This window comes from Alexandromys fortis, unplaced genomic scaffold (genome assembly GCF_014885135.2).
Source record: "Alexandromys fortis isolate MF-2015 unplaced genomic scaffold, M_Fortis_MF-2015_v1.1 scaffold_39, whole genome shotgun sequence".
NCBI classification, from domain to species: domain Eukaryota; kingdom Metazoa; phylum Chordata; class Mammalia; order Rodentia; family Cricetidae; genus Alexandromys; species Alexandromys fortis.
This window is the reverse complement of record NW_026067918.1, coordinates 8,060,903-8,070,595: the sequence shown is the minus strand read 5'-3', so window position 1 is coordinate 8,070,595 and position 9,693 is coordinate 8,060,903. Positions and strand designations below refer to the sequence as shown.

The 9,693-nt window shown below is 54.8% G+C and overlaps 1 protein-coding gene across 4 annotated transcripts; it reads left to right on the top strand.

Annotated features, from left to right (window-relative positions):
• The first annotated feature begins 452 nt into the window (after window positions 1-452).
• On the top strand, window positions 453-9,608 carry Fdxr (ferredoxin reductase). 4 transcript variants are annotated; one of them, XR_007591323.1, is made up of 12 exons: window positions 453-618; window positions 1,211-1,314; window positions 5,177-5,272; window positions 5,453-5,575; window positions 5,687-5,800; window positions 6,099-6,200; window positions 7,003-7,110; window positions 7,339-7,423; window positions 7,512-7,711; window positions 7,792-7,963; window positions 8,948-9,039; window positions 9,159-9,303. XR_007591323.1 is itself a non-coding variant. In XM_050140153.1 (12 exons), exons 1-12 carry the CDS (start codon window positions 540-542, stop codon window positions 9,202-9,204), a joined length of 1,305 nt encoding a protein of 434 aa, XP_049996110.1. In that variant the 5' UTR covers window positions 453-539; the 3' UTR covers window positions 9,205-9,608. The 4 variants fall into 4 exon arrangements, 3 of the variants coding, with proteins under 3 accessions (XP_049996110.1, XP_049996108.1, XP_049996109.1); XM_050140153.1 differs by having other exon boundaries at window positions 8,964-9,039; window positions 9,159-9,608; XM_050140151.1 differs by having other exon boundaries at window positions 8,869-9,039; window positions 9,159-9,608.
• The last annotated feature ends 85 nt before the right edge of the window (window positions 9,609-9,693 follow it).

Here is a 9,693-nt window from a genome sequence, read left to right as displayed (position 1 = left end):
GTTCAACACCTGACTTAAAAGTAAGGGGTTAGAACCAGGATAACAGAGACTTACGGATTCTCGGCTCCTGATTGGCTGGGACAAAAATCACTCAAGACGGAAGACACCCTATCAAAAGGCAACGGCAGCAGAATATTGCGTCATCAGCGAGCGACAAGTTTTACGTAAAGTAAGCTCCTTTCTAATTGGCTCTCTTTTCCAAAAGCAACTGAAACGGCGTTGAGGATTCGCTTTCCTTTAAATCCTAGACTTCCGGTATCTGCAGCGACAAGGAAGACTGGGGAGAAATGGGTTAAGTTTTGAAGTTCGGGCGCTTTGGGGGCGTGGCTTCGGGAGCTGGGGGCGTGGTTCTCTTTGGGGGCGGGGCTCTATCGGAGTTCGAAGTGGAGTCTCGAAGTTGAGCTTTCCGAGCGTGCTGGAGGCGAGGTTTGGGGCGGGGCCACAGTGATGGGCGGGCCCAGAGGACCGCCTCCGGCGGGTTGTAGACCGGCGCTCAGCGCTTGGAGTCCCTGCGAGCCTTTCGGTTGCCGTTCTCAGCCATGGCTCTGCGCTGCTGGCGCTGGTGGCATTGTTCTGCGTGGCCTGGGGTCCGGTCGCCTCCTTCCAGGAGCATCCCGAGTAGGAGCAGGGCTCTTGGGGCTGCACCAGGGCGAGGGGAGGCCTGTGATCAAGAGCAGGGGTCCGAGGGGCGAAGCTGAAGGTGTTCTTGCGGGAGAAGTGGGAGTGGTGTACAGAGGAGTCTGTGGGATGAGGTGGGAGGCGTCCTGGATAAAACACGGGTCACTAAAGACGAAAAGGCTAGATCATGAGGTCAGCATGTGTGATACGAGGTGAATGGGGCGTGACGGGGAAGTGAGGATATGAGCGATGGAGTTCTGCAGAAAAAGAAAGGATAGGAAAAAACGAGATAGAGACGTGATGGAGATATGAAGACGTGGACTCATACAGGGAGCCCCACAAGAAAAATGAAGTGCTGTGTAGGACAGATTTCAGGGCCAAGGGGGTCTGGCGTAGGCTAGCGCAGGCTAGCGTGCTCATAGGTGAGGTGTGGGGTTCTGGATAAAGACAGCCCCTGGCATTCAGATGAAGTGGTGAAGCTTTGAGGAACAGAAAGAGGAAGATGCAGGTGAGGGGCAAGCTGCTATTGGACAGAATTGGTGTGGTGGTTAGAGCGTGTTAGTTTAACCTTGCTGTCGCCTCCTCTGCCCAGCCCCAGGCTTCTGCCGGCAGTTCTCCACACAGGAGAAGACCCCTCAGGTCTGCGTGGTTGGCAGTGGCCCAGCTGGCTTCTACACCGCCCAACACCTGTTAAAGGTAAGCTCTCTCTCTGGGCTCCTTTATCACCATTCACTCCTTGCCCCAGTTCTGTGGGTAGGCTCCAGCCCTTTGGTTTGCCTGGGATAAGGAAAAACTAAATTTCCAGCTCATCTAAGCTGTGTCCTTTCTACCTGACTCCACCCCTGTATCTGAGGTTCCCATCCTAGGTTCTCAGCTGTGAGAGAAATGTGTTTGTCCCATGGTTGGTGGTTAGTGGCAGTGCTGACTGCTTCACCAAGCAGAGAAGATTTTGTTTTGTTTTCTTCAGTCTTGTGGGGTGGCCTTATCCTCCCTTATCTTCTTCTGCATTTCTCCAGCATTCTACTTCTCAAGGCTATCTCGTCCTAAGTATTTGCTACCCTCACCACAGCCCCAGCTTTCCCCCCACCCCCGTGCCCATTTTCTCCCGTTAAAGGCCAAGGTCTCAAAGCTTTCAATATTAATCTTGTCAGACAGGGCTCCAAGGTCTGTCAGACCTTCAGCCAAAAGAGGAGGGGGGAGGGGCCGGAGAGAAGACTCCGTGGTTGTCCCACAGAGGATGGGAGTTGGGATCCCAGCACCCACATAGCGGCTCACAACTCCAGCTCCAGGGGATCTGATGTCCTCTTCTGGCCTCTGCTTGCACCTTTATGCATGTGCGCGTGCACACACACAACTAAAAATAATAAAAGTATTCTTAAAAAAAAAAGAGTAGGGGATACTAGGATTGCCTGAGCAGAGACAGTGTCTGAGCTTTAGAGGGGTTGTAATATCTACAAGACAGGAGACAGAGCGATTATATTGATAATACATAGAGATACTTGTGAGGTAGCATGACCCGCTGGCCTGGTTTACCCAGGGCTGACACTAGGAAGGTCTCTTGGAGACCTCTGCTGAGAAGTGACCTATACATGACTCTGTAGATGCTTACCATGACGCATGCAGGGTAGCGTGGCCAGAAGTTGCTCTCTAGAATGTACATGTGAGATGCACTGAAGACCGTGTGGGCTTTGGTGAGCTCCCTGATGGGAGGAGTCAGCTTGGAATGCAAGGCCACTGATGGAGGACAGCCTGGGCTCTAGGATGGAGACTCAGCCACTGATGGAGAACAGCCTGGGCTCTGGGATGGAGACTCATGGGTTTTTAGGGTCGGGGTGGCAGGGAGGGTAGGTGAGAGGTATGGTTGGTATCTGGAAGAGTTTCTTGTAAGGGGCACTGGCTGTGTTAGCTGAGGGTGAGGGAATAAACCTAGAAGGCGGGGTTCCTAGGGTCTTTTCAGCAGGCCAGATCTTGACCTATAGGCGTGTGGATGTATTTTCCTGTGCTCCTTGACCTGACATTCTAGTGTGAGGTGGCTGGTTTGCAAGATATTTTCAAGCTTAAGCTAGGCGACCCCTAACCTAGTCTGAGCTGCATTTTGTGGAGGACGTGAGCACAGAAGAGCAGGAGTTGCCTCAGGCGTGGGGACTTCTGTGGACAAAGGCCAGAGGAAGGAAATGTCCCTTTGGCATCATTTCAGAGCCTTTTCCAGAAGGTCAGTGGGTGTCTGAGGGGTGACGAGGTGAGAGCTAGGGCTAAGGAGGCAGCTGGACCCCAGGTCACAAAGTTCCTAGAAACCGTGGACCACAGACCAACCACGTTGTAGACTTGAGTGGCTTTCTTTGAGCATTCTCTATATTCCCTGCTGGAGAGGTCTTGTTTAAACGAGCATTTCTGGGCCCAGCACAGATTTAGTCAAACTCTATGACTGGGACCTTCAGAATCAGCAATTTTAAGACCCCCCCCCTAGGGGAGTGGGGGATCCTAGTATCCACAGACACGGGAAACTGGTGAAAGCACCCTGGGGAGGGGTGGGGGATCCTGGCGTCCACAGACGCGGGAAACTGCTTTACTCAAGCATCTTAAGCAGAGGTTCTGAGTTTGGCTCCCAGAACCCATGTCAGGTGGCTCAGCCACCAGTAACTCCAGAGGCTCCAAGCCCGTCTTCTGTCCCTTCAGGCACCTGTACTTATGTGCTTATACCCCTCCCCCCACATACACCTAATTTATAAAATATATATAAAATATATGTTTATATTTATAAAAATATATTTAAGAAAGGAAAAAGAAGGAACCCTTCCTTGGGGGTTGAACACAGGGCCTTGTGAATGAGAGATAAGAATTCTCCCAGTGCGCTGCACCCTGGCCCCTTTTCCGTTTGGAATAGTCTCCCTGAAGGGGAGACTTAAGTAAAACTGTTTGCCCAGGAGCAGGAGAGTGGAGGTAACGATGGGGAACTGATAGGGCAAGGTGAAAGGGGAACTCCAGGGGCTGAGATGGACACTGAAGTAGAGGGGAAAGGGTAGGGCACAAACAATGTCTGGTTCTGAGATCTCAGGATGAGGTAAAGAGATGGGTAAGACCGGGGAGGGGAGATAGAGAGGCTGTGACAGAGAAAGCTACAAGATTGGAAGTCACAGGAGGCAGTGGGTAAGACGTCTCTAGGACATCCTGAGTGTATGTCCATGAAGAACAGAGGACCCCAGACCAGAAGTGCCCCAGAACCTGTCCTTTTTAGGAAAAGGGCCAGAGAAGTAGCAGTTGGCAGGAGGAGAGAGGTTTCATGAAAGATGGCTTTGTGTGTGAGATTAGGGGCTACTGTGAGGTGGGCTGGGGAAGAACCTTGTGCCCGGAAGGAAGACTCCCTTTGTAGCAGGGTGGAGTGGAAGCTGGAGACAGTGAGGTCAGGTTGTGTCAGGGATGCCCAGCAGGCCCAGCAGTTTCAACTTTGCCCTATGGCAACGAGAGAAGCATGGGGAGGTGTTTGAACCAGAAATGACGTGTTCCAGGGACAGTCAGAGTTTTAATGATCCCGAATGAGTCCATTGTGTCCTCCCACTGGGGGAGCACGGGCTGAGAGCCCTGACCCACTCAGCCTTGAGTGTGGCCCAGAGGGACGGGACATTCTACTGCACAGAAGTGTGCTGGAGCTTTCCCTGTGACAGCCAGTTAGCTTCGGAGCTGGGCCTGGCTCTGGCTGTTGACTTCATGGCCTGAACTCTTGTGGGTTCAGATTCCATGGAGTTTGAGAGAGCTGATTTGGGAGATCACCTCTGGGCTGGCCAAGGATAAAACAGGCAGCTGGGCTAGAAGGCTGGATTTAGGGTGGATGGTGGAATAGAGGGGAGCAGAATTTGGGCAAAGGCTGGCAGGTGTGTAGGCAGGAACTCAACTGCCTTGAGTCCTTTTGAACTGGGTGGGATAGGGAAGGGTGCAGGGCGTGTCACCTCAATTCCCCAACTCTGTCACTGTCCTTCCCCAGGGCCCGACCAGGCCCATGCTGTTGGTGGCAACAGAGCCACACCAAGCTTGTGTGGTCAATTCCAATCTCATACCGTCCCTTCACCTTGCGAAGTGCCCTGGGAGGACAGGCTGCACGGGGCAGCTGGAAGCTGAGAGTAGGCCCCCTGCCACTCCCTCTGTCCCACATGCCCCAGCTGTGCCCCGACTCTGTGCCTTGCTGATCCCTGTCCCAATGGCATCATTTCCGAAATTGAGCTAAGGCAGGTTCTCAAAGATGGCGTCTCAGGTCACATGACCAGCATTTCTAGAAGGTGCTGGTCTCCACCTGACACGAGGATTAAGCCATGTTACTCACTTCCGGCTTCTCACATTCTCTGTTGGACGTCCTTGAATCTGACCTCAGCTTGTTTCACTGCTTATGCTCCTCCGGAGCCCTTGTCTGGGCGGAAGGAGAGCCAGCGCCTTCTGTCTGCTTGTGAATGGTGGGAGCCCGTCTCCTCGGTCATCTGAGCTGAGTTTTCTTGCTCTGTGTGGGGAAGGGAGGCCCTGTGGGACCCCAGCCTCACTCTAGAACCCACCAGTTGTGATTTTCTCCCAGCACCATACCCGGGCCCATGTTGACATCTACGAGAAGCAGCTCGTGCCCTTTGGCCTGGTACGCTTTGGTGTGGCACCTGACCACCCTGAAGTCAAGGTGGGTGTCTTTCAGAGTGGGGGGTGGTGTTGGAAACAGTAAAAATGAGGAGGACCAAGAGGCTCCCTGGAGCAGCAGAATGACCCTCGGCTCCATCCTGCGGGTCATGGGGTGGTGGTGGGACGTGCCCCCAGGAGCTGTCGTGTCTTCTAATGTTCCTCTCGCCATGCCGCCTGGCAGAATGTCATCAACACGTTTACACAGACAGCCCGCTCGGACCGCTGTTCTTTCCGGGGCAATGTGGAGGTGGGCAGGGACGTGTCGGTGCCAGAGCTCCAGGAAGCCTACCACGCGGTGGTGCTGGTGAGTGTCTGTGTGGTGGGGGTGAGGGGAGGGTCTGATGGGAGACGAGACGGGACGGGGGGGGGGGGGTTGGTACTGAGGCCTCGGGCCTGGGTGCGCATCTTTCCTCAGAGTTACGGAGCAGAGGACCACCAGACCCTGGACATTCCTGGTGAGGAGCTGCCTGGCGTGGTCTCAGCCCGGGCCTTTGTGGGCTGGTACAATGGTCTTCCTGAGAACCAGGCTGTGAGTTTGGGGAGCACCCTTGCTGCTTCTGGCTGGAGTCAGGAACATCCCTGGGGTGTTAGTTGAGTTTGAGGTCAAGGCAGGGAGGAGCGAGCTGAGGAGCTGTGAGCCATGGATGACTGAGGCAGGTCAGCCGTGGAGACCTGTGGGGCTGAGGGAGGGGAAGCGGCATAGAGTGGACTGCCTCAGGGGAGGGCAGCCTGAGGGCACAGCTGGACCTGGCCTAAGGCGTCTGCAGATGAGATAGCCTGACTGGAGCTGGGGACAGGGACACCCCATTAAGACCTTTCTCCTCCAGCTGGCACCGGATCTGAACTGTGACACAGCTGTGATTCTGGGACAGGGGAATGTGGCTCTGGATGTGGCCCGGATCCTGCTGACCCCACCTCAGCACCTGGAGGTGAGGGGCAGGCAGCGGCTGGAGGGGCGGAGGTGGGAGCACAGGGAGCAAAGGCTGCTCCTGCCGGCGGGGTTCAGGTGTCGTCCCTCCACACACCCAGCCTCTCTCCAGGAGCCAGGCGGATGCCCTCACACTCCAGTGTGCTGCTGGGCCTTCCACACACGTTCTCCCTGTTCGGAACATCTGGACCCACCTCCTGCTGGTTCAGAGCTAACATTCCTCCCCCTTTCCAGTCTTGGCTCTCCTGTTCCTTCTGTGAAGAGGTCTTCCAGGCTTCCTATTAGGTGTTTCTTCTGTAATATGGCCTCATCCCTAACCTTGCCTCACTACAGGTTTACATTCTGTGATGAGATTCTATTATCTGTCTCCCCACGAAAAGAAAACTCTGTGGGTTTCTGAACTAGCCTGTTTGACTCACATAAACCGCCCTTGCCCCCTTAAGTCCCTTGTCCTGTTCTGGACATGTTATCGATTTTGAGTGGGTAGAAGAATCAGTGGGAATCCTGTTGCATAGAAGCCATTTGCAGAGTTGGCGTCAATGCTCTGTGTGGCCACCAGGGGGAGTAGTGGTATAGTTTTTGGGCCTTGACTTTTTCTGGATTGGAAAGGGAACAATACCAACTGGCCAGCGTTTCCCCAAGTCAAGCCCCCCCCCCCCTTTTTGAGTCAAGGTCTCATTATGTAGCCTTGGCTGGCTTGGAACTACTGTGTGGGTCAGGCTGGCCTTGAACTCACAGAGATCCGTGTGTCTCTGTCTCATGGTCCATGGTGCTTGGCCCTAAAAGCCTCATTTTTGTGCCAGAAAACAGACATCACAGAAGCTGCTATGGGGGTCCTGAGGCAGAGCCGGGTGAAGACTGTGTGGATAGTTGGCCGGCGTGGACCCCTGCAAGTGGCCTTCACCATTAAGGTACTGGAGGCGCCAGGGTCCCAAGAGGAGGTTTCCTTCCACTTGTGTGTGTTGGGGTTGCCACACAGCCCTGGGAGGGAGTAGCTGCTTCCCTGGATGAACAGGAGGGTGGGCAGGGCCCCAGGTCTGTTGGTCTTTTCCCACGCTGCTGACAGTAACTCTGGTGGGTTCAGGATTACTCCAAGGTCTGGACCTGACTTCTTCCCTTGCCCCTCACCCACCCTCAAGGAACTTCGAGAGATGATTCAGTTGCCAGGAACCCGGCCCATTTTGGATTCTTCGGATTTCTTGGGCCTCCAGGACAGAATTAAGGGTGAGGGGCCAAGTCTAGCCCTCTAGCTCACAGGCTTGGGGAAGGTGACCAGCAGGGACAGCCCTGAAGTGTTCCATGTTGCTGACAGATGTCCCCCGTCCAAGGAGACGGCTGACAGAGCTGCTGCTTCGGACAGCCACAGAGAAGCCAGGGGTGGAAGAAGCTGCCCGTCAGGCACTGGCCTCCCGGGCCTGGGGCCTCAGGTTTTTCCGAAGCCCCCAGCAGGTGCTGCCCACACCAGATGGGCAACAGGTAGCAGGCATCCGCCTGGCAGTCACCAGACTGGAGGTGAGTCCCATGTTACCCAAACTCCCCTTTCTTAGGCTTCCCCCATCCCAACCTGGTGTTACCCACATTCTCAACAACAGGGTGTTGGTGAGTCCACTCGGGCGGTGCCCACGGGAGAAGTGGAGGACCTCCCTTGTGGACTGGTGCTGAGCAGCGTTGGGTATAAGAGCCGCCCCATTGACCCCAGTGTGCCCTTTGACCCCAAGCTTGGAGTCATTCCCAACATAGAAGGCCGGGTTGTGAATGTACCAGGTGAGAGGAGGATATGAGACGACTGGGCATCTAACTGTGATGGGAGGCTGGGAGGCTGAGCATCCAACTAACTACAATGGGAGACTGGGCATCCAACTGTGATGGGAGGCTGGGAGGCTGGGCATCCAACTGTGATGGAGGCTGGGAGGCTGGGCATCTAACTATGATGGGGGACTGGGCATCCAACTGTGATGGGAGGCTGGGCATCTAACTGTGATGGGAGGCTGGGCATCTAACTACAGTGGAAGGCTGGGCATCTAACTACGATGGGAGGCTGGAAGGCTGGTATCCCAAAACCACTCACCCTACAGTGATGGAATGTGTCTTAAGACAGGCCCCATTCCAGAACATAGCCCTCCCTCCTCCTGCCGTGGGCCAGGGCAGACACTGGCAGGAGACAGCCCCTGTCCTTGGGCGCTTCTCTCTTCTGACCCACGTGCCCAACTTGTTGTTCACTGGCTCAGTAAATATTTCTAAGGGCCTGCTGAATTGTGATGAGCAAGTCTCAGCTCATGTCCCCAGCGAGCATCTCATCCTCTGGAGACTGCGGAAGGGAGGATGCTTTGGGAAAACAAGAGTCTATCGTGGGTCAAACATAATGGTGCACACCTTTAATCCCAGAATTTGGGAGGCAGAGGCAGGTGGATCTTTGGGTTTGAGGCCAGTCTGGTCTACAGAGTGAGTTCCAGGATAGCCAGGGCTACACAGAGAAACCCTGTCTTGAAAAACCTCTCTCTCTCTCTCTCTCTCTCTCTCTCTCTCTCTCTCTCTCTCTCTCTCTCTCTCTCTCCCATTGTGAACCAGTGGCTATATTTGGCCCAGTCTGTAGATGAGAGACATGGGGGAATGTGTATGTGTGTGTGTCGGTTGGGATGCAGAATTGCTAGGCGGTCTCTTGTCCTCAGGCCTCTACTGCAGTGGCTGGGTGAAGAGGGGACCCACAGGTGTTATCACCACGACCATGACAGACAGCTTCCTCACCAGCCAGGTGCTGTTGCAGGACCTGAATGCGGGGCTGCTGCCCTCTGGCCCCAGACCTGGCTATACAGCCATTCAAGCCTTGCTCAGCAATCGAGGTCTGAGTCTTATGTTAAGGTCTGGGAGTGGGGAGGGGTGAGGGCGGCTTATCTCTGAAAGTTTACCCCTTGGGAGGAGGGTCTTGAGAAGCCTTAGTTTGTCTTTTTATCTGCCTTAGGGGTCCGGCCAGTCTCTTTCTCAGACTGGGAGAAGCTGGATGCTGAGGAGGTATGTCGAGGCCAGGGCTCTGGGAAGCCGAGGGAGAAGCTGGTGGATCCGAGGGAGATGCTGCAGCTGCTGGGGCACTGAGTCTGGACCCCAGCCCCTGCCACGAAGAAAAAGAGCCTTGTGCAAGGATAAGGGGCCTGAAGCAGTTGGAGTTAGACTCTCCTCCCAGATACAGTGCCAACTGCCCTGGCTTCGAGGCCAAGCTGCAGCCCTTCCAGGGACGGCTGAACTCTGCCTCTGCAAGCTGATGTTGCCAGTGTGGGTCTAGGCCACCGAGGGAACCCTAAGTTAGGGACTGATGGACATACAGGCTGACTCTACCCCCTTCCGCTTCCTTCCTGGTGAATTGGAGGGCTCCTAGAATGGGGGCACAGTGGAAATAAAACAGCTGTACCAAAGAGCCATGGTTGATGACTACGTTTTTGGGGGGAGGGTGGGAGGGAGTCACTTTCTGGCCTGTTTGTCTGTGGCTGCCAGACGGGACT